The sequence below is a fragment of the Anopheles arabiensis genome, assembly GCF_016920715.1.
Source record: "Anopheles arabiensis isolate DONGOLA chromosome X unlocalized genomic scaffold, AaraD3 X_pericentromeric_contig0056, whole genome shotgun sequence".
NCBI lineage: Eukaryota > Metazoa > Arthropoda > Insecta > Diptera > Culicidae > Anopheles > Anopheles arabiensis.
The window spans coordinates 511,677-537,288 of record NW_024412134.1 but is presented as its reverse complement, the minus strand read 5'-3'; the positions used below and the strand labels follow the sequence as shown (position 1 = coordinate 537,288).

Below are 25,612 nucleotides of genomic sequence, written 5' to 3'. Positions count from 1 at the left end.
GTGTTTTCAAAATACCTCAACGGGCGCCGCACAGTGATTTGTTGTTATGAACGGTGCAATAAAATGCGTGAAGCAAGTATGGTTCACCTTGTGAGTGCATTCGGTGCCTGCTACTACTACGTGCGAGGGTATCAGCAGAAATAGTGTATTTCGTCGTCTGTTTGCTCGCGGTGTTGTTATCACAAAGCAGGCCGCGCATCGAGCCGCGAATAAACGTGGAGCACACACACCGACTGCATGCAGGCAGGGCACACACACACATACAGGATTAGGATCGTGAGGTGCAAGGGTGTGTGGACCTTATTCGAGAGCGTGTGAAACTAGGAAACGAAAAGAAGGAAATGTGAATACTCACAACTAGCTTAGCAACTCACCTTTGATTATACCCCGCGAGCGAACGAGCAGCGCTGCAATTTCGTCACTCGTCACTCATAGCGGCTGGTTGTGCTTTCTCACTCTGCTATTTCCAAGTTGATTTTTACCGCGATTTTCTTGGTGTTTAAGTGCTTGAACTGTTTTTAGTTCGGTTAATTTGCACTCGCGCGTTCACGTATCACAAATTTACCTGTGAATTGTACCTGTGAATTATACGGTTCAACATATAAACATTCCGATCCGCCTGCGGTTGTTGTGACCACTCACTGTGCAGTTGAACTTTGCGCTATTTTGCGATGGCGTCCGTGATCTGTAAGAAATGTGAAGGTGCTATTAGCAACGATCCAATTCCGTGCTTCGGTCTGTGTGAACACTATTACCACGATAAGTGTATTGGACTTTCAACCCCGCTCCTGCGTGATTTTAAGAAGTCACAAAATTTATTCTGGGCTTGCGCAGATTGTACTCAGCGTTTGCGCCGTTGACACTTTACACTTCTCGCACGGCCTTTCTCGTGATGCTGCCTACCTGTTGGAATCGTTGCAATCCGATTTCCGCGATACCTCACGTTCTGTGCAGGCGACATCAGCTGGCTTGCGACTTGAACTTTCCTCTTCACTGGATTGTTTTAGAAACGAAATAGCTTTGATGAAACAGGAATCAGCATCGTCAATTCGTTCCGTGAAAGATTTCATCGACTCACTTACTGCTTCTCACTCAATGGAACGCAACTACTCACAGGCTCCACTACTCACAACGCTTGATGAAGTTAAGCATGGCATCAAGGGCTTGATCTCATGCACCGTGAGTTTCTCACTTCCTTCAACTCAATAATGAACAAGCTCAACTCTCATCTTGCCACGCATACAACTACATCGAGTGCTCACCATTCCGCGATTCCTGCTACGCACTCAACGACCACGAATCCAGTTGCGGCCTCTAAGTCACCCCATCAAGCAGTTGGTGAGAATCCTTCCAAACGTCGATTGATGGATCGCTCTCCCGACTCGTCGCCTACCAATACCGTTACACGCGCTATGCTGTCATCGGGTACAGGGTTGTCCTACAACAATATTACGACCGTTCCTGAACGCCCACGCCGTACTTGGGTCTTTATCTCCCGTATTGCTCCTGATACTCCGATTGAAGCGATCCGTGAAATGGCCTGTTCCAACATAGGGACAGACGACATCTTGGTATACAGCCTTGTACGACGCGACCGGGATCTTTCTACGCTCTCCTACGTATCTTTTAAAATTGGTGTACCGGATTCGCACCGGGCTATTGCTTTGGCTGCTTCAACCTGGCCTCGCGGGATCTCTTTTAAGGAGTTCATCGACCTTAATCCCCGCTCCGTCAATGTTTGGCGACCCACTACTGCAGCATCCCATGCACCTTCTGCGCCTGTTACCCGTGAATCGGATCATCATTCATCGCCACCTTCTATCAACCACACGACACAACTGCGAAACGCTGATTTCACTATTTCGCCCGATCATGGTCCTATGAGCTTGCTTTATACGCAGTACTTTCAGCAAGCGTAAACCGGCTGATCCGGCTGAAGATTTTCATGAACTACCGACTTTACCCGAATTGATGGAAGCTAACCCTGCATCTAATACACACAATCCGTCTGACTCTCTTCCGCCGTTAATAACTTGCAGCGAGCACTCCGGCGCATCTCGCTCTCTCATTCCTTCGATCGATCGACTAAACATCTACTATCAAAACGTAAGAGGATTGCGCACAAAACTAGACGAGTTACGCTCTCTCTATCTGAGCTTGATATGGATGTGTTGGTGTTAACTGAAACATGGCTCGATGGCTCAATTCCGTCCTCTCTTATCTCGGAGGATGCGTATGTCATCTATCGCTGCGACCGAAATCCTCTCAACAGTAACCGTTGCCGTGGTGGTGGTGTACTCATTGCCTGCTCTTCCGTGCTGAACACGTCAACTTTATCACTGCCGTTCGACTCGCTGGAGTCTGTTTGGACAATTGTTAAGCTTCAAAACCTTGCAATCTATATCGGCGCCGTTTACATCCCACCCGATTTGCGTTCTTCCGAAGTAGTCCTTGACGTTTTACATGAGAGTGTTAGTTTCGTTGCTGGCAAACTTAAACCAAATGATCTTATGGTGTTACTTGGTGATTTTAATTCACCATCACTCTCCTGGCAACCGTCGGCATCGTGCGTTAATCAGTTCATTTCTACTGGTGTATCTCGTGAAAATGTTTCTCTGCTTGATGGAATGTCGGTAAACGGTTTGCTGCAATTATCCGGCATAAAAATATACGCGGAAGACAATTAGATCTTCTATTTGCCAATGCTGCCTTCTTGGAGTGCTGCTCCCCGTCATAGCTTCACCTGTTCCACTCGTCGCGCTAGACAATCATCATCCTGCTCTTGAGACAAGCGTGCTCCTTACGCACTCTCGCCCTGCATCCTCCCAACGAATACCTACGGCTCGTATGTTCAATTTTAGGAAAATGGACTACCAAAAGCTTCATCGTATATTAGCCGATACCGATTGGTCCTTTATTGATGCTGACTGTGACATAAATCAAGCTGTAGCAGCATTTACTAATGTAATCACTTCCGCCTTCCCTTCCTGCTGTCCTCTCCTTAAACCCGCTCCTAATCCTAAGTGGTCAAACAGAGCTTTACGCCTATTAAAATCGGACAAAAACCGCGCTCAACGCGCCTACCGTTTAAATAATACTTTACACAATCTTTGTGTATATAAATATGCGGCTAAGGCTTATCGTTTTCTTAATCGCCATCTGTATCGTCGCTACGTTAGGCGTCTTCAAATGCGCTTCACTATTGATCCTGGGTCATTCTTTCGTTTTGCGAACTCTCGGCGAGGCTCTGCTAGCCTTCCATCCACCCTGTTTCTTGATCTGTCCTCTGCTACGTCCAATCCTGATATATGTAACCTGTTTGCCAAACATTTCTCTAGTGTATTTGTCGATCCTAGTACTTTTAAGGTTCCTTTGGACGTAGGCTTGTCTTACACGCCCTCTGATGTGATATCATGTAATTCAGTCGTTGTAAGTGAAAGCCTAGTAAAATCCGCTTTATCCAAACTTAAAACTTCGTTTTCACCAGGCTCCGATGGCATCCCTGCCTGTGTTTTGAAAAATGTGGCATTACCCTCACTCCTATTCTCACTCGTCTTTTTTCCGCTCGCTTAGTGTAGGGATTTTTCTAGTCAATGGAAACTAGCTTGGCTTGTTCCCATTTATAAGAAAGGTGACCGCACACTAGCATCAAACTACAGAGGCATCTCTATTATTTGTGCGTGTTCTAAAATCCTCGAGTCAATTGTCCATTTATCTGTAATGCCTTGTGTAAAAATTATATTTCTACGGAACAACACGGCTTTATGCCCAATCGCTCAGTGTCCACCAACCTAATGTGTTTTTGTCTTCTCTATATCACTATCTGTCTAGTGGTAAGCAAGTAGACACTATCTATACCGATTTCAAAGCGGCATTTGACAGTATACCTCTATCATTACTTGTTGCTAAGCTTCGAAAACTAGGTTTCGGTGGCTCTATATTGCCGTGGTTCAACTCTTATCTTGAGAATCGTTCATATGCAGTTAAAATCTGTGGCTCTTTCTCTGAATGTTTTCTTAGTTCTTCGGGTATCCCTCAAGGTAGTGTCCTTAGTCCCTTACTGTTCATTCTCTTCCTCAATGACTGTACTTCGATCCTTCCTCCTAACGGCTTCTTGCTATATGCGGATGACGTTAAAATTTTTCTTCCTGTATCTTCTACAGCTGATTGTCTAGTCCTTCAATCCTGGCTCTGTAAATTCTCTACATGGTGTGCTTCTAACGGTTTAGTCCTGTGTCCTGAAAAATGTTCTGTCTTGTCTTTCTTCCGATCTTCTACAAGTATAACTCATGCTTATAGTGTCTGTGATGCCCCTATTCCCCGTGCGTCCTTGTCTAAGGATCTTGGCGTCTTCTTTGACCCGAGTCTTTCTTTCAAGGAGCACACGGACTATGTCATCAACAAGGCCAACAAAAGTCTTGGTTATATTTGTCGCATGTCCACTGAAATTCGTGATCCTTTTTGTCTTAAGTCCCTTTATTGTTGTTGGGTCCGTTCCGTACTGGAATATGCCTGTGTCATCTGGTCTCCTGTTCAACTATCTCTGCTCCAAAGGATTGAGAGGATCCAGAGACGTTTTACAAGGATCGTATTTCGTAGTTCGCTGGGTCATCACTCTATTCCGCTTCCTTCGTATGACGATAGATGCACTCTATTAGGCCTTGCTTAGTTGGAGCACCGCCTCTCGGTCGCTCAGGCTTCTTTCGTCGCTGGCATATTGCTCAATACGATTGATACTCCTTCACTTCTGTCGCGCTTACATTTGTATGCACCTTGTCGCACCTTACGTTATCGTTTTCGTCTCCAGTTACCTATATGTCGTACACGTTTTGCTCGCAATGAGCCTTTTGTAAGAGCTATGTCGTCTTTTAATAGTACTTCTGATCTGTTCGATTTCAACATATCCTATCCTGTCTACCGATCCCATCTTCGCTCCTTTTCCGTACCATAAACTCCTTCCAACTCCTTCGTGAATAATTGTATACTATAGTCAGTAAGTACTATTGCTGTAACCCAACGTGGCCGAGCAATTAATAAAATAAAATAAAATAAAGTAAAATAAATAAAAATAATCGAAATATATTTGCGGTGCCTGAAACGATCACAAAACTCATGGATTAATATAAATGTACCACGATGTTCTGAAAGCAATATGATTCAACCACTCGTTGGCGGGTTGCGTGCACTGGCGTTGATCAAACGCCCGTCCACTACTAGTAGCCCTCGGCCGTCAAGGACGGTGTGAAGCGAACTGTCCTTCTCCGAATCGCTACGCCTGGAATGAACGATCTCAGTTTGACGCATTGAACTACAGCTATCACGTGAGTATGCTCCCGGTTCGATATGCTTAACCAAAGTGTTTTCTGCATCCGCTAGCTCCTGTTGGGTCAACATTTCATCTTCTCTAGACTGCCTCTCTTTAGACGGTCTCTCGGCTCTGATGGTTTCTAGTGCAAAATGCTTCTTCAACGATTTATTTTGTAGCTCTTCACTTACTCCATCACACGAGCGCACATGCAAATTCAAGTATGTCGCACCTGGGACGTTCTTGGCGATTGGACAGAAACCGTATATAACCCATCCCAGCTGAGTTTTGGAAGCAACGGGCTCGTTATACCTTCTTTCAACGCTATTGAGTGGTCTGGTCACGTGACGATTATCAATTCCTATTTTATGCTATTTCGATTCTATTTTTGCATTAAGTCATACAATTTTTTTTATAAAATATGTTTGGTTCAGCTTGTAAGAGTAGTGCGATTCGCTTATTTAAAACCCATATCGGACATACAAGACAAAATAAATTTAGTAAAATGAATACATTCTTAAAACCAAATATCATACCTTACGTCGAAAACATCACTTCCATAATTGTATATTAGGCTAGCTCAAAAACTAAATCACGTTGGTTCTGTAATGTTTCTCTGGATCTGGATGGATGGAATTTAAAAGCGCAAAAAATAGTTTTGTGTTCTTTGGTTTTAAATGTATATTTTTAAAGTAATGCATCAAAATATTAGTACAATATAAATAAACAACACAATATATAAAAACGGTAAGGACCGATACTGTCTCGTCATGGTAAACACAGGCTCCTCGTCATGTGTACGAGAATCATATGCCACCATCCGGCACGGAAACCACAACCAAATGGCTACATATAGTTAGGACGGGTGACCAAACTCACCGTTGGCACGTTTATTCTATTTAATCGAATTGAATTTGATATAAACGGTCTAGTCTAGGAGGCACCTAAAATATAGAATCAGATGATGTTTATATTATTATAGACTACCATATCACAAGGAACTGTAGTATCTTTACTACTTTCCAGATGATAAAATGAGCCATGAATATTAGATTGTAATAGTGCTGACATTGGGCGATGAATAATTCATGTGAATCATAAATCACTGAACAATGATTTCAACTTAAATGTTTACTTAATTTCCTTCTTGTTGTTTCGTATCGTTCAGATCGTAAACATTGCAAACTAGCGTCGCACACATACAATCACATCCCTTAGCTGATTCTTCTCAGCTTAGCTCGTGAAAACGGGGTTAATACGTGACCTGGTATTTCAACAGACCTTGGGACAGAATCAAACAATTTTGATTTGTCCGCACGCACGCCCGCAGTAGCGATTACCGCTGCCTTTTGAGATTCAGTTTGACAACAGCCGTCGATATTTGATTACAGGCAGCAGTCGCAATATAGCTTGAAAAATACCGATTTATAAAATGTGGATGCAAAATACTAGTTTTTAGTGCTCTACAAATGTTTATGAATCGAAAACAATTCATTTATCATACCCGTATACCAGAACATTCTAATATTTCTGGCTTTTAAGCGGTTTCAATTTGTTAGAAAAATGAAATTTCTATCAAACTTGAAGCAAATTGTACTGATTTGACATTTTATTTGTCAAATTTGGAAAACCGCGTACAGGTGTCCCCGAGATACGACTGTATTTGGGACCAAAAAATGTCAAGATCGGGGAGTTGTGGAATCTTAGGGAATATGTTTGTAACGGTTATCTGCACAGAAATTCAAAAAATATATCAATTTCGTCTCAATGAAAACTTTTAAGTGTCAAAATTAAAATGGTCCAGTACACGCCAAAGTTTACGCTTCGTGTGATGTCCGTATATGGCAGGAGTGGATTCGATTGTGATACAGTGGAGCGCCGTTTATCCGAGCTTCTCGAGACTTGACCTCGCCCGGATAAGCAAATAACACGGATAATGAGTCAAATTAAATATTTTATCACCAATTTCTGATTAGGTTTGGGAAAATTTTCTTATTTTTAATAAAAATAACCAAGTTTTTATTTACTTCATGTTTTTCCATAAGAATATTTCAAATTTGCCATGAATTATAGTGTTTTTGTTAAATATCCTCCTCATAACGCAATAGCACGGATAAATGGCGCTCCACTGTACAGTCTGTTCCCGAGTTACGTGGTTCTCGACTTACGCGGATTCTGAGATACGCGGTTTTCTAAATTTGACAGATCAAATGTCAAATCAGTACAATTTGCTGGAAGAAATGTGCAATGCAGTATGAATTGCAGTTTTGCTAATCCACTTACAAGCGAAAAATATCGGATATTCTGTAAAAATCGTATCAAATAAATGAAAAAGTATAAAAAGTACTAAATTGAATAAAACCACCGAGTAACCAATTGTGTTTTGGTAAAAAATCGCGAAATTTGACTTACGCGGATATTCGAGTTACGCGGATTCCTCGGGAACCCAGAAACCGCGTAACTCGGGAACAGACTGTACGTAGTTTTTACCCACTCTACGGCACATCAACCACACCAGCCATTCGGGGTTATACGCATACATCAACATATGATCGAATCCACACCTGTCATTTTGTTTTCATTTTTCTACAGCACGGCAGTCGAATTATTCGGGATAAGCCTGTAATTTGATCGAACGCGGGGCCGTCGGGCACCATCCCTTTGAGCGGGGGGGGGGGGGGCGGGGGTAAGTGGGGGGATACGATTTTAGCACGTACGTACGGTTTAGGCACGTAGCACGAGGTGGAATGGACTCATAAAGTAGACAGATTACCCCCGGCAGTTGATCGTACAGGCGATCATAGGAACCCAGAAGAGGTTCCCTTACTGGAAACTCGAAATAAGTTAGGGTAGGCGAAGCTTTTAGGAGATGTTACTTCCTTTCTTGGTCTTATTTATCGATAAAATATATTGGTTCGGTGCAATTTATTTTTGTTTTGTATTTTACTAGGTGGGGAGTTTCTATGTGGTTTTAATTTACAATGTGTCTGGGAGGGTGTGCGGTGTTTTCGTCGCTGCTTGCTTATGCTGCAGTTTTGATGTATTGGGTAAGAAGGTCATGGGCAAATGGGTGCAATCGTCACCGCGCTTGTACGTTGCTATGTGTTCTCGGTGACGGTGACGATTGCTTTTGCTTATGTTGCATGTTTCGGTTGTTTTTGCATGGACTGTGTGGCCTGAACTCTTCGGGTTTGTTGGGTCTGATTTGCTGAATATGTTATAAATGTGTAACAATAGTGTTAATGGTTGCTTAAGACTGCTGATGTTGACGATGATCTGAATTCATCGGATGCGTTAATCTGCTATGACTGGTGACATGCGGTCGAATATTTGACACGGATAACCTTTGTAAATCAGTGTACTGCAGTGAATTATTTCGTGTTTTTACCAGAAAAGATTATTTAAACAGTTCAAACTAATTTCTTAACACTGTTATTTAAACAAATATGCATTCATTTAATAAATTTTCTTGTTAGATAATTGAGTGTTTCTAATAGACTGATGTACTGGTTATCCATGTTCGACCGCATGTTGACCAGTGTGTTTCGAGTAATGTGCCGCAGATTCAACATTGCATCCGATGAATTCAGGTATCATCGTTTTCAAGCATCATACCGCATTGCTAACAGATTAGTGTCTTGAGATAAAGTGTGAAACCCTGTATTATGCTTAATACCAAATTATTTACCATTCCATCTTTTGTGTTCGGATGGCCGATGAAACGTTGATAGTAATGACGCGAACACAAACTACAATTTACAACTTATATTAGAACAAAATGGTATATCCGTGCCACGCTGACACACAACCGTTCGCCACCAAAGCCAGATCGGAAGAGAGCGAGCAATTCCTTAATTCTAATTCTCCTGATTTTCGCCTTGCCTATCTAGTTTTCGCCTCTCTCGTTGCGTCGGCCGCCTGACTGGTATCGGCAGCTGTCTCCAGGGGTGAGCAACAATACGATCACAACACCATCAATTTTGGTACAGTCTGAAATCATTGGTTAAACTTCGATTCCTGCCAACTATTGAATATGTGCTTTTAGTTGGCACGTTATTCCATACAAAAAAATTCTCGGCAGGACATGAGATTTTTGTTAAATTTTCAAAACTGGTTTTCCCATACAAACGCATGCTTTTTAATTTAACTGTCAGCCAACTATCGAGCGTTCAACTATTGAATTCTGACTGTATAACCAACAAATCAATACCGTCAACTGTTTTAAAAACAAATCCGCTTTTTAGTTTATAAGATTCATAAGGTTTGCTAACAAGTATGTCTCGTACAGCTTTCATGGTTTCATCTTTATTTTGCGCTTCACCTATATTCGCTGTTACATCATCGTTCACTATCATTACAAGCACAGGATAACGACTCATACAATCTACATGTTTCAACCTGGTTCCTGGCCAATGTTCTGTAAATGCAAAGAACACGACTGTGTGCTTCCATGACACAAGGCATGTTTGATAAATTCGGATGAAAGGCAGAATTCTTTTTCTTCTTTTGGCAGAACAACCGTTTTGATTACCACAACAATTACCGCTGTTTTACTGATTACACATAACAGGATAGTCAGTAGTGATGGGTAATCCGGAGCGGAGTCATGGATCAACTCCGACTCCGGTGCGCAAAATATGACTCCGACTTCGGATCACTACCGGATTCAACTCCGGATCAGTCCGGATCACTCCAGATCATTCCGGATCAATCTGGGTTACTCCGGATCAATCTGGATTACTCGGATCAGTTAAAATGAGTCCGGATCAGTCCGGAGCAGTCTGAATCAGTCCGAATGAGTCCGGATCAGTCCGAATGAGTCTGAATGAGTCCGAATGAGTCTGGATCAGTCTGGATGAGTCCAGATGGGTCCGGATGGGTCGCCTACACGCACGGTCCAAAACAGCCGAAATCATACAAAACCATGAAAAAGTCTGTGCCCTTTTGTTTCGGCGTCCTCGTGAAGTTTACCTAGCCGAACTGAATAGTTGTGTTCGATAAATATGTGTGCGTATCAGGTAGCAGCATATGTACTGCTTACCTGCCGTATGTTGCTGTGATACCGAACGAGACGCATAGACAACGCATCAAAAGGATATGTGTAGCCGTGAGGAAATTTTTCTGTGTCTCATTTGCCTTGTCCTTGCCTTTAGAAACTGATGAGTGAAGCACGCATACCGTTCGGGTATGTTCGGGGTATAAGCTCTGTTCCTCTCATGTTAATGGTAAAGATAGAATCGTATGCTATCGGCTCTGCTCACTTGGTGAGCCCTTATAATGAACGGAAAAATAATGGTTGTCGTGCTGGTGCGAATTAATCTCTGAGCGTATTGGGCAGGGTCAATAACACTGTACAGCAGTCGCTGATGAAACAGAAATCACGTACAAATAAAATCAGGAAACCAAGCAGGAACAAATTCTCGTAGGATGCAGGAACAAAACATTTCAACACAGCAGAACTTCCGATAGGAACAGCTCAACAAAACTCAAACACGAACGATTTCAACGCAGCAACGCGGAAATACGTTCGAACGCTTCCGAATGTGATTTGAAGGTTGAAGTTGAACTTATCCGCAATTTAAAAAACCTCTGATTTTAAACGCAGATTTTTGGATTTTGTATAGGCCCGACAGTGTTATTGATTTCCAATTGTTTTTCCCAGGAGCAAAACAAAATCATACGATATTTTAATTGTTTTTATTCGAGCGGGCGAATCATATTTTTAGGAATAAAGCGATCCATAATGCGGCAGCTCACTAATTCCTCTACTTGCCTATATCTAATTTACACTATACTGGCGAGTGATACAGAACCCTATGTTCGTGACGGTGGTGTGTCAAACATTATAATTCTCTTCGCAGACCGCAACGTGTAGCAGCTTATGGAGGGCCTGATTGTTGTCCGTTCTGCAGGACGATATCATGGCAAGAATTACTTTCTCGACAACAGCGGTGTGCAGCTCATTTGTTTTATGTGAACCTGTAAAAGTACAGATCATTCTATTATATTTTGAATCATCAAGTAAGGAATTAAATTGTTCCTAGCATTCCCGAAATTGTTTTTTTTCAAATATAAGCACCGCCCTTGTATAGACATATGGGATTCCAAACATTAGTTGCCTTAGTTCCTTTCCCTCTTACTTGTACACAGGCTGATTGCGAAAACATGGCTGGATGATTTCTCCTCTAACAAAACGTTGTTGAGCTGTACTTGTTTATGCTGCGCAAAATGACGGAACTGAATTCGCCTTATATCGTATTTTAACGTTTTCTTTGAAAGCATCATAGCGATTATGGAATGCTTTACATCGGCAACTTCCAGTTCTGGATTGGCCGATTTCATTGAGTCTAATTGAAAAACATTGCAAACACAAGAAAAATTCTATGAGATATTAGTGTAAGTAGGAAATTGTATAGAAATGTTGGAAAATCGTACAACTCATTAGAAAATAAGTAATTTTAAATATGATGAATCCGCTCAATTACAAATAATACACAAACGTACGACGCATACAAAACAAACATTACAATATCAATTTGACAAGAAAGGAAAAACGACAGGCAGTGTGATCAAGGTTGATTAAAAATATCAGGTGGTGGAAAAACGCCTTTGGGGGTCGCCATAGTTGAGGGACTTTACGTCATTTTAAAACTGTTAACCCTGTTACTGGCAACCAAAAACATCATATTCCAAGCAACCGGGCTACCCGCGTAGCCAGCGACTTTGGAGGCATACAGGGTATTCCAATTGAGTTTAGACTAGCAGCATACTTTTTTGAAAAGTCGCAATCGATTCTTGACTAGCATCCTCTATTTTTGATAGCGAGCAATGGATTATTGACTAAGAGCAATTGATTACAGCAGACCGGTTGCTGGCGCGGAGTGACCAGATTGTTTTTAGAGGTAGGAACTCTAAAGCAAATACGATATTTTCTTTATGACAGAGCGTTTCTACATACACCAAGAAAGCAGCTGAGAAAATAATTGACAGCATGCTTTGACAGCGACTGACAGCATTTTCGGTGAGAGAAATCTCCTCGGCATGCAAAGAACGATAAAGCTGAGAAAAATTGAATTGGCAGTTTATGGCGAACGATTAATTACACTTTGCATTTTTGTCGTTTAATAATCGTAAAATATTATTAAAAAGTAAAAGAAACTTTTTGACTTCACTTTAGCGATTAAAATGGATTTTTCAACATCATTTTAAAAGTCTCATCTCGGCGCTTTTCAGAGCTTCTACACACACAAATCGATTGTCAATTCTCTCACAGCCATCTCTCACTTGCAGTCTCGGTGTATGTAGAAACCAAAGTGGGTGTAATATACAGGTGAGCTTATCCCGAACAATTTGACAGCCGTGCTGTAGAAAAATGAAAACGAAATGACAGTAGTGGATTCGATCATTTGTTGATGTATGCGTGAGAATTACAATGGCTGTTTGGGTTGATGTGTCGTAGTATGGGTGAAAAACTACGTATCACAATGGAATCCCTCCTGTCATTCGTTCGTCCAATATGGCCTTCCCGCCAAACCTATAAGCCCGCCTAGTCCCTATACCCACTTTGGTAGAAACGCTCACAGTCTAAGAGCGTTGCGTTTATAACACCCGGTGTGACAGATCGACTTAAATAATAATCTGTGGATAATATTTAATTTCATCCGTCCACTGGTTTAAAGCATTTGTTTTGCTGCTATATATCATCCACAAAATAAGAGAAAATGTTTCTAATAGGTTTTCGGTGATATTTTTTGATTTTATGAAAGCAAAATACAACACAAAAGCACTTAACGGCTGAATTGAAATATGCAACAGTGGACCCATAGGCATAACCTCACCATAAGCTACATTTAGCAAGTTTTTCAGAGTGACCATATGTAGTTCTATCGAATTTTGATAGAATTTCGGTTTACAATTGAGCACATTAAAACTTAATTTTTCTAACCAAATATCAAATATTTTTCTAAGTATTGAACGTTCAACCATAAAATGGACTTCAATAAAGTTTATGATTGAATAAAAGTTGTTTTTAAGGAAAATTACCGAATTTGCTTTAGATTTCCTACCGATAAACTCAAAAACAATCTGGTCACTCCGCGCCAGCAACCGGCTTGCTGAATTCAATTGCTCTTAGTCAATAATCCATTGCTCGCTATCAAAAATAGAGGATGCTATTCAAGAATCTATTGCGACTATTCAAAAAAGTATGCTGTTAGTCTAAACTCAATTGGAAAACCCTGTATAACTTTAAAATGCGTAATCCAATATTGATGCAATGTTTCGATGAAAACTAAATAAAATAATGCAATTTCTAAAACTGTGCATAGATTGGTTCAACTCGCTACCGTTTTTAGTTATAGCTTTTCCAAGTTGACAGGAGCTTTTGAAAAAAATACAAAATGTAAAAGATATTCTTTCAGTACATTTTAAAATTTTCACAGCAAAATGATACTAGTAGTTTAGAGAACTGTATGTTGCACGTCTAATATAGTTTTTAAGAATTTTCTTTGAGCCATAAAAAGATAAAGGAGTTTTGATTTGAATAAAAACCATTACATAACACCTGTCATAATAATTTGGCAAAATGCACATCTGCGACAAATGCAAAAACTTCATAAAATGGTCTCTTTTGGTAATTTATGTTGATAATACATTGTTAAGACACTGAATTTAAACATTGTGTGTTAAATTTATTTGATGTAGGTGTCTCTCTATCAGCATCGATCATAATGTAACGGTTGTTTTTCAAATGGAAACTTCTTTATATTTTTAATTCCTAGTAAAAAAAATTGTAAAATTTATAAGAGACGAGCAACATACAGGATAAAAGTAAGGCTCAGCCCTCTACGTTACATTGGAGAAGCGTTACCTTTTGCTTTCGCTAGCGTACACCAGCCAGCGCTACGGTCGCAGCCATTTCCGAACGACCCAAGTTACATTTTTTCGAATGTCAAAATCAAAGCAAACAGTTGATGATATGTTTACATTTTGTGTTGAGATTTCGTTGCAGTGCGTGCAATAAAAAAGCAAATTGTGTGTAATTTAAGTTGAGTTTGCGTCTGATATTTTCATTAAAGATGGTAAGTAGACACACATGTTGGAAAAGACAACCTTGTGTTCGTTTTAGATGTTGACGCATTACGGCGGAGTGGTGCGGAGCAAAGGCACGCAAAGGCAAAAGAGGAGCAAAGGCGACCGGTCAACCAGATATGCTTTTAGTAAGCGTTTTATACGTGATTTTAAAAAGTGTTTGTTATACTAATACGTGATCAGATATAATTACAGGCTTTCTTCTGGACCATTGATAGAAAGATTGGATTGCTAAATCGGATGTATGGAGTGCGGACGATGTGTGTGCAGTTGCGATAGAGCTCGAAAAGAAATATTAAGCGGATGCTGCAACATTGTCGACAACGGATCAGTGGCGCGTTAAACGGTGGACGGACTGGGCGGCCACCAGGGCCCCGGCGATCTATGGAGCCCCGTCATTGTGGATGTACGACTTCGTATCGATTCAACACCCCCTCTGGAAGGGATTTGTACCACCTATTTCAACATGACTCATTTTTATTTATTCATTTTTCCCATCGCTTCACTCACTGTATTTTGTCGAGGGTCCCGAACTGCAGAAAACTGGGGCCCCATACTACTCAAAGCAGCACATTAAATATTCTAAGAAATCTGCCGATACTTGCACCAAAGTCGCATGCGAAGAACGCTGAGACACGCGCGCACAGCTCAAATCAATACCTCATCATCGTTGGCGCAAAGTAATATTGGGCAGAGCGAGAAACCGTCAATTTTAGCTGGTGTGGGTGGCCTGTGCACAAGACACCCAAACCCAAAACCACGCAGAGCAACTTGCTGCTAAAATGGAATGCACAGAACGCTGCGCTTAACTTCTACCGAAAACCTGTTACACAACACAAGCATTCAACACACCCAAACAAAAATTTAAAGGCCCCGAAAAACAATATCAATACACCGGCTCGTAGGCGGTAAAATTAGCAGGAAAAATTGACTAACACCAAGCAAGCAACGGTGCTCCAGAGGGTGGAGGTTTCATTCGAGAAACGATTCCATCGATATCGATGTGTGCGTTTTTCAATTTGGCTTGGATGAAATGTGTCTGTGCTTGTACTGGGGGTTCCTATACCTATTTTTCAGTTGTGTCCTGAAAACAGGCAGCTTTTTCACGCGAAAAGACTTTATTTATTTATTTCTGCAATTTATTTAAGACACGATCGCTTATCAAGCTAACAAATCCTTGCTTAAAACTTCAAAATGATTTTCTGCCACTTCGTAAGTTACGATAGTAGCAGTGAAGAAGAAACAACGGTAGATCTGAAAAACAGCGCCGACTGCTTCGAAGTGTTTTCGACCCGTTACAGTTTTCTAACCAAGCGTGAGTTAAGCATGCGAATCATTTGTGCAAACCGTGTTATACATGTTTCATTTCGTGGTTGTTAATTTCAGATTTAAGAAAAAATTCTTGTGTCGAAGAACATTTTCCTTGACATTCTGGCGGAGAACGAGCCCTCCGAGTCTTTTTATTCCTAAAAGTGTATGCAGTTTTAGATGTGATAATTACATGGGCCTATGCTGTTGGTTGTTGAAGCAGTCACTCACTGAAGAAGTTGCTGGAATCCTTTGCTGTTGAACGCAAACTGGGTGCGTGAGCCCTTCATCTTTCGACTACCATCAAACAACAACAGAGGAAGGAAATAACAGCAGCTTCTTAACCCAAAACAGCAGCACGTTACCAGTATTTCCAGCATATTGTCTTTTGTATGGATACGGCAGTACACATATTTTTGTTTAAAATGTTAAAATTTGATAATTTCTGAAATAAAATACTTATATTTTGTCGTGAAAGTAACAGTAACAACTCTGTTGTTGTGTTGTGTCGGTCAAACAATCTGAGATTGGCGCCTTTCCGTGACAAAAAGCTGACGGAAAGCAGTTTGACAATTTTGGATTTCCGTTTGTGTTTCATAATACATATCTTGGCAGTATGCTTGTGAGTTTGTGTTTCGTCAAATTTTATTTTTCCAACACACAACACAAACGGATGTCATAATACAAATCTTCTGATTTTGACAACTTGTCTTTACAATTTGTGTTTAATAATCGGGACTAATATCATTTTATCATAGTTGGCCTAAAGCGTGGGATCAAATGCATTGAACGCTACGCACGAATTGGGTGAAGCGAAACCCCATTACACGATATGCCTCACGCAAACTACATGCACATACGACATTAAAAGGCTCCGCTCTTTTTATCTGTTGAGGTTTCATTCAAGAATCGATTCCGATGTCAATGTGTGCGCTCTTTAATTTGGCCTGTGTCTATGTTATCACGCAAAAACTAAGAACTCGTGCCCCGGCAAACCTTTGGGGCCCCAGTCAAAATTGTGGTCTGGACGAAGTGATGGTGGAAAGGTAAGCTGTTGAAGGGTTTGGGTCAAATTTGAAAGAGTCGATGGAAAGGAACAATCGATATGAATGATCGCGTAAAGTTTGAACTAATTAAGCTGTCGGCAGCGGTCGGCAAAGTCCGGCCCACCACAATGTGCAGTCAGGCCCGAGAAAATATTTGTGCGATTTTGAAAGATAGGAAGATCCTATTCATTAAAAAATAAACTGAACATATTTGAATATGACAATTCATATCGTTGAACTCTTCCAAATTTGATCACCATAACATGTATTGCGTTGAGCAACAGTCAACACAAACACGACGACTTTCCAATAGCAATAGCAATAGCAAGAAGCAATATTGCGATTATGAGTAATTGTTTGGAACTTTTTATGACTTTTGTACACTTTGCTGCTGACTCTTAATTGAAGATTCTTTACAATCAATTTTAGGAATTGTAAGAATTGTAGTTAATTGTTATTGTAAGAAAAACAACAATTTAACCAATCGCATTGTTTAAACCAGTTATTTTGTGCATTAACTGTAATAATATAATAATGTATGTGTAAAAACTGCAATCTTCTGGCCTTCAATGCTCGATTATTTAGAAAACAGCTGATCTAAAGCAGTGGTCTCTAACCTGTGGTCCGCGGATCTTTTGAGACAAACATACTGCAATACAGGATATTTCCAGTTACTTTCGAATGAAAATATTGTTTTTCCCGCGTGCAAGAAGTTATAGCTCTGACCGATTGAAAATGAAATAACCGTAATTCGAAGTAAGACGGTACTTCAGTATTCATTGTATAGGTAAACATCAACGTAAAAGCAAAATTTTGTTTTCATGTTATGCTCACGATGACGATTTTAAATCCATACTTCCGTACTATGAAATAAGAGCTGCAACCTGTAAAATAGAAAAGAAAATATCGTTTAGAACCATCGTTCTTGTCAATTAAAGTCAAAAGTAACTAGCTTAGCGAAAATGATAACTTTCCGACATACAACTCCGGAACTAATAGTGCGAAACCTTTTACTTCTTTAGAGTATAAATAAAATCAACTCCGATCATGGCAGGTCAGATTTGTTCGGATTGTCAGGATAGGACTAAGCCCATCCATCATCTAGCGACTTCTCATTTAAGTAGTTTACTTATGTCCTCCTACCCAAGGTAAGCCCTCTAAACTCCAACGTCCTAAAGGTTTTTATGATCGCCTTAACGATCAAGGGTCGAAAGTCCGCTTCGAAACAGTCTTCGAAACACAAAGCTTTTCTGACATTACTGATTGTTTACTCATTGATATCGATGAAAAAATAGGCGAAAAAAAGTATTGAAATTGGGGTGATTTATTGATTTGGCAGGGTGGCAGTGTGAACTGTATTTTGTCGAAACAAGTTTGTTGATTTGGTAGGCACTCATGGATATCATGAATTTTCAACAAGAACAGCAAAGTGATGTGAAGATTTTTCTCAACCAAAAACGTTAATCCCGCAAGCCGAATACGCACCTAAAATTTTATCGGGGTGTCTGTGAGCGGTTACTAAAACAAATTTTTGTTCATCACGATTGACGACTGACTTACATGTCGTTTTGACAGAATAAATAGCTGCATTTTAAGTTATTTGTTTTATTGATATTCAGTTAAACGACAAAACCATGTATTACTCAAAAGCTTTCAGTAAAAATGTAACTGCAGCAAACTTTGAAAATTTGCAGTGTATGAGCCGTACACCATTTCGCCCCTCCCCGTCGATGGATTTGAAGAAGGTGCCCCGGCTACCATATCGCCTAGGGCCTCGGAGAGGCTTGACCCGCCACGGCAACGGATGCTGTACAGCAGCCTTCCGAGCTGTTAAATGTCCAGGACGAATAGATGCTATAGCAAAGAGAAAAGCTCAGAAACTGCATCATTGCATCGGAAAAAAGGTAAGATTATAACGATGACGATGACAACGAGAACGACGATAGAACCTGAATTAGGTGCGTGAATAATCAGTGTAGCAAGGGTTTCATCCGCAAATTAGAGTGTCTGGAAAGCATTGTCATAGCATAAGCATAATTATACAGTGTATTAGCTGCAAAATAGAAAACATACAGGTAGCGGTAATCTAAATCTAAAAGAACCACAAAGATATGCACCATGCACTTGCTTGAGGATAATGTTATTTGTTATTTGTTATTTATTAATTAAAATTCAACGGACCGCAAGTGACCCACTTGAAGCGAATTCATTTACATTCATTCATTATAACATAGTCACATTTCGGTCATTCATTTGTCACACACATACGAATAAACGGATCAGAGGAGCCAAAGCGAGTGCAGCGTTCCTCCACGTTAAGTAGCGATCTAGCTCGGAGTGATCTCGGCGGGACATACATGTTGAGCCTCGAAAGAAGCGCGGGCGAGTCGATCCGCTTGTCAAGAAGTCCCGCGACAAACAGCCTCTGAGCGTTGCAGTTCCGCTGCTTCAGTGTCTCGATGCCAAGCAACGCACAGCGTCCCTCATAGTCAAGTTGGACACTCCAGGAGCGCAAAGCGAACCGCGTGAATTTGCGCTGGATCGACTCTAAACGAGCTAGGGGCGAGCAGCTGTAGGCCACCATACTACTGAAGCGTATTCTAGCACTGGTCGCACCAAAGCACAGTATAGCGTCTTGATGCAGATCGGGTCAGTGATGTCTCGTGCTGTTTGTTTTAGTAAGCCGATCAATTGGTTACCCTTAGTGACAACGTGCTCTAGCTGGTCGTGGAAGCTCAACTTCTCGACGCACAATTCAAGACCATTCAAAGAGCACCATGACTGGAAGGCACTTAGAGTGGCTTGAAGGCGGAGTTGGTCTGACCGGTCACGGATAGGCAGGAACAGCTTCGCGTCGTCTGCATACAGTAGGTGGCCGTCAGGAGGGAGCAACCGTGTTACGTCATTCAGGAAAATGACAAACAGCAGCGGTCCAAGGTTACTCCCTGCGGCACCCCGAGGAAGCATCGATACGGCGCGACGTATGGGGTCCCATCTTCACGCAGTATGTGCGACCAGCAAGATAGGAACGCATCCAGGCCAGCAGCTGCACAGGCAGGCCAAGCGTTTCGAGCTTTGCGAGCAGCAAGGCGTGCGGAACGCTATCGAAGGCAGCCTTGATGTCCGTGTAGACTGCGTCGATCTGCGAGCCGGCATCGATGGTCCTGTGGCAGAGGCTAACGAACTCAACCAGGTTGGTGGTGGTTGAACGCTGAGGGAAAAATCCATGTTGAGCTGCGCTAATGTAGTTCGAGGCAGCTGCGAGGAGAGGTTCGTACACCAGGAGCTCGAAGACCTTAGCGCAGGCACAAAGCGGTGTAATGCCACGGTAATTAGATGCATTTGATTTGTCCCCTTTTGTGCACTGGAACAAGCCACGAAGTTTTCCAGCAGGCAGAATAGATGCCCGAACGCAGCGAGTCGCGAAAAATCGAGGCCAGGATAGGCGCGATGGTGGTACCACAACGCTTAAGCGTGGAATCCCGTCAGGCCCTGGAGCAAACGAAGGTTTCAGCCTGTCAATCGCTTTCGAGACTGAATACTCATCGATGATCGGCAAGTTTGGGGCCATAGCATCCACCGGTACGTTTGATAATGCGTCGGCTATCTGCCTCTCATCAGTTACCGCTGGAAGGAAGGTGGCGGCAAAGCGCGAGACAAAAATATCACATACAGCAGACGGATTGTTGCGAATGCGCCCGTTGTAACTGACGGAGCTAGGAAAACCAGAGGATTTCTGACGATTTTTGCGAAGTTCCACAGAACACGTGAATTGCCGCGGCAGCGCAAAACCGTACGCCGTACGTGCCCCAGGTAGCGGAACCTGTTATTGCGCCGATAGAGAGTGCGCAGTATTATAGTTGCGCAATGCAGCGGGACACCTACGCAACAAATAATCGCGATACGCGGCAGCTTTAGCCGTTTTGAGCCTGCGCAGCGTTCTGTCACCCAAGGGGGCCTCGTTTAGGTCGTTTCACCGGCGTGCATTCATTCAGGGCTTGCAACATGAACCGCTCAAAATCTTTCACAGCGAGGTCAAGAGTGGCGTAACGGGAACAAACGATGACATTCGCGAACGAGGCGATCATCGGCAGGAGCCTGTTAAAGTCCGTCCGCGCGTAGTCAAGGCGTGGTGTTAGCGCAGGAACGGCTGATTCCTCTCGTGGTAGCGGGATGGCCAACTCAAGCGCAGGGTGATAGGTGTCAAATGCTAACAACGGGGTGAGGCAAAGTTCAAGCGGAAGGCAAACAGAAGCAACAGCATTATTTGCAAACACCAGGTCTAAAACGCGTCCGCTGGTGTTAAGATGACCATTGATCTGGAAAAGTCCGCTATGATGCATCTCGTCCATAAACAGAGCGGAGGAGCCGATCGCGTACGTAGCTCATAATGCAGAAATGGCAAATCCGGATCATGCTGAGCGGCTGACTAGGAGACGAGAGGTTGGTTGAAGTCTCCTAACAGGAGTAAACTGTCTCCGGGATGCATAGTTGAGCATAATGAGCGAATGCAGTTTTCGATTTCACGGAGCGTGGCAGCATTTGCGGCAAGTCTAGGCGGGAGGTATGCAGCAATGATGCATAGTCGGGAATTGCCTAGTTGTATTACAACGCACACTAGCTCAAGCGATGGATGCACCGTTGTGTGTTCCCGTGACGTCAGAGACTGAGAGCACGCAATCAACACACCTCCACCGCGGGAACATGTACTGTTGTCAACACTACGATCGCATCGGTAGACTCGGAAAACAGCATAGCCGAAGGTAGGCTAGGATCGAGCCAGGTTTCCGTAAGCACTATTACATCGAAATTGGATTCCAACACCGACAGGTGAAACTCATCGACCTTCGTGCGCAGTCCCCGCACGTTTTGATAGTAAACAGAGGCAGTGGAGCGGGCAGTGCGAAGCGCATTAGCAGCAGGAACAAAACAGGTAGGTGTTTGTGCAGACTTACCAGAGGTTCGTCTATTCGTGAAAGAAACGGTCAAGTGTGGTCTGTTGTAAGTTGGTGTTGGAAGTGCGGCGAATTAAAAGCGGGCCGTCAATGAGTGTTGAATTAGGACCATGAGTGGTGTCGTTCAGCGTGTGTTCTCCCAATTGTGGTGATGTTAGTGTTTGAGCCTGTGATGATGATGCGTGTGCCGGTGCGTGATAGACGTGATGACAGTGGATACAGGTGCGAGGCATCGATCGGCAACGATGACATCAGGTGTGCACATTATACAATGTATGCATAAAATGTATAAATTATGTTGTTACAGCGTCTAAAGCTGCAACCGTCACTTAGTTTAACAATCACAGTAACAGAAATGGAAAAAAATATCACAGAAATGGTTAAACGGAGGTATGAGGTATTTATGTTTAAGGACATTTTTAGCAGAGGATTTTTAGCTGATTAATGATCATTTATTTAACTTGAAAAATTAAACACAAATATTGCAATATTGCTATGCGGTACTTACAGATGCTACCATCGCCGTGGTCAAGTTTAGTTTAGCGCTGTTAAGTATATCGACTAGTTTAGTTAAGTTTAAGTTTGGTTTGGTTTGGTTTGGTTTGGTTTGGTTTGGTTTGGTTTGGTTTGGTTTGGTTTGGTTTGGTTTGGTTTGGTTTGGTTTGGTTTGGTTTGGTTTGGTTTGGTTTGGTTTGGTTTGGTTTGGTTTGGTTTGGTTTGGTTTGGTTTGGTTTGGTTTGGTTTGGTTTGGTTTGGTTTGGTTTGGTTTGGCCGTTGGTTTGGTTGGTAAGTGTTCTGTGTGTTTCGCTGTTGTGCATGATGTCGTGGCCATCGTTGTTGCGCTGAGTGCTCGGCAGCTGTTGTACATTGTGCGGTCGACAGACTGGCTGGTCGAAATAACACGGCGAACGCGCTTTGGAAAGCGATTGCATTCAGGACTTTCCACGAACATGTACTGTTGTACTAAATCGGTACTTAAGGTAGGCTAGGATCATAAGTACATCTTCAGGTGTATCACGTGTGTTTTGATAGTAGGCTGTGCATTACTGCAGACTTACCAGATCTATTCATCAATCTCGTTCAGACCATGACACTCTGTGATGATATGCCGGTGCGTGATAGACAGTGGATGTTGGTGTGCGAGGCATCGATCGGCAATCGATGACATCAGGTGTGAAGGCATCATTAAGGCAATCATTTTGTATTATACAATGTATGCATAAAATGTATAAACAAATTATGTTCAGTTACAGCGTCTAAAGCTGCAACCAAATGTACTTAAACTTTTAACATGATCACAGTGTTTTCAGCTGTTTGATAAAAATATCACAGAAATGGAAAGAAACGGATTATGTGTGGATCGTTATGGTTCGTAGGTATGAGGTATTTATGTTTAAGGACATTTTTTAGCAGATAAGATTAATGATTTTACATCATTTGACTGTAACTCAGGTTAAAACACAAATATTGCAGCACAAGGCATGGTTCGCCGTTTTAACGTTCTTGCTATGCGGTACTTACAGATGCGCTGCCATCGCCGTGGTCAAGTTTAGTTTAGTTTAGTTAAGCTATGCTGTTGCCGTCTACATTGCATGACTGTTTGAGCAAGTCGTGTTGCGTTGTAGCATTACTATTCTGGCAATCGTCGATACACGTACACGGGAAATACACGTCGATGAGTGGAAAGGTTATTAGGCTTAAAATACGAATGCTTACAATACTTTCATGTAAGCGGTCTTAGGTGATACACGTGTATTTAGCTCTGTGACTGGTTATCACATAATCTCGTTCAGTACACTCGGGTATGCTGTGTTGGAAAACACATAACGTTCGCCCGTAGTAAGACTGACTATCCGGCTACGTGGTATTGCATAATGTCCTGTAAGCCTGTATAGGTCGGCATGACCGCGTAGGATGTGTACGCCAAATAGAAGAAGAAGAGTGTTCGCTGTCCTCTGTACCACACTTGCTTACTTTACTTATTCGGCGCTACAACCGCTTTGCGGTCTTGGCCTGCCTCAGGAGTGTCCAAAACCGCTCACGGTCTCGCGCCGTTCGTCTGCCAGTCCGTTATCCCGGCCTTAATGGCGGACGCCTCCACACTATCACCACATTACCAGAAATTTAATTGACATACCTTGTCAGTTTTAAGATAACAAAAGCATTCTTTATACATTAAACTATTGTGAATGGTGTTATAGTTATTATTAATTAGAACAATTTCTAGCAATGTAATACTCACCACAATTACGCTCACAGTACTAAAGCAAAACAAAAGTAGAATAGATTCACGTTTTTTTCATATATACTTTATTAAATTGACCATACAAACAACAGTTAGCAAAGATTATCATTTAAAAACAGGAAGGTTTTGTATAGGGAACAATATGAAGAAGAATAAAGTAAAACAAACACCCCAATAAGAGTCTACTGCGAGCTAGAAAGGAGAACGATTCATTCCATGGGGATGTTGTAGTTTAATCCTATACTCGTTTGAATACAATTTGAAGATTACGATATTCTTATAGTGTATATTGAAATTCTATTTCAGTTGTATAGATGGAGAACATTTAAATGCTGTTTATTTTTTTAATCGATGTATCAGTCCTTTTGGTTGAACTGGTCTTGGTGCTTGTGATACATTTTTTTGTTATTGCAAAAGTTCCGATTTCGCTTCCAATTTAACATCGATCATTTGGGTGTCCGATCAATACGGCTTGAATAGTGATGTTGTGGTGGATTGCTCATAGAAAAATTAGTTTCAATCTAGTAGCCAATGAGACAAATGGTTGCGCGAAGGTTCGTATGGCCCTCAGTTCATCGAGATGTCGTCCGCTTTGTCAGATCGATTGTCAACGATCAAAGATCCGTCGTCACACACCTGCGGCACTAAACGAATTCAGGCTTCCCAAAAGCCGTTTCCGCCACTTTCATATCGATTTGGTTGGACAACTTCCGACGTTAAATGAAACCGGTACTAAGTAACGATGATCGACCGGTTTAGTTGTTGACGGAAAGCAGTTCCCCTACCAGAAATGCTAGCAGAAACTGTCGCCAAAGCATTTTCGGAATGTAGGATATCTCGGTTGAGCGTTCCTGCAACAGTCACGACAGATCACGGACATGCGTACTACAGCGTACCATCCCGAAGCTAACGGCCTTATGAAACACCTGTATCGATTCGCAACGTTGGTGCGATCAACTGCCGTTGGTCCTGCTCGGCTTGCGAACAGAAATCAGGGAGGATATCGATTGTTCTGTAGTTTAAATGACTAAATGTTTAAATGTCGTTCATAGTTTGCCGAACTGCTTGGCCGTACCATGCAAAAGCGTTTTTGTGCACATCACCTCCGTTTAACGGCCTCTTCGACACCCATACCAGAGGTACGGTTTCCCCATGCATTTTAAAATTATCGAAAGGCATGAAAGGACGTATCGAACCAGCATATGTCTGCGAACAGGATCCGAATGAGGATGATGAAAGAACAAAACTTACACCATCCGCTCACCGTGTACGGTTGTATGGACGGTTGGGGACTTAGGGAACTCGGTGGTGGTTTATTTGTAGTAGTATGTTAGTTGTACTCTAGTAGCCATTATATATAAATAATGAACAATGCACATAAAATGAATGAAGTCAGTCTTTGTTAACTCGTTCAGAACGGTTGACATCGTTTACCTGAAAGACAGTTGTGTGTTTTGAAATGTAGGCTGAAATAGGTGGGTGAAGTAAAATAATTTTAAAATTTTAGTTTATCTATTTAGCTTTAATTGAAATAGTTAATTTTATTTTCCTTTTCATAATGTACAGGGCAAACGTAAGACTGGTGTTAGCTGTTGCTTTCCATGGTAGTTTTCTGAATCCATTGTTCTTTCAACCATTTTTTCTTCAAACCATTTTTCTTTCA

The 25,612-nt window shown here is 41.9% G+C and overlaps 1 protein-coding gene across 1 annotated transcript; it reads right to left on the bottom strand.

The window, feature by feature from the left end:
* Nucleotides 1–11,141: 11,141 nt before the first annotated feature.
* LOC120908244 lies at nt 11,142–11,849 on the bottom strand. The gene is made up of 3 exons (XM_040319171.1): nt 11,741–11,849; nt 11,446–11,652; nt 11,142–11,284 (listed from the first exon to the last, which is right to left on the bottom strand). The coding sequence occupies exons 1-3, from the start codon at nt 11,745–11,747 to the stop codon at nt 11,142–11,144; spliced, it is 357 nt and encodes a 118-aa protein (XP_040175105.1). The 5' UTR covers nt 11,748–11,849.
* Between the last annotated feature and the right edge of the window lie 13,763 nt (nt 11,850–25,612).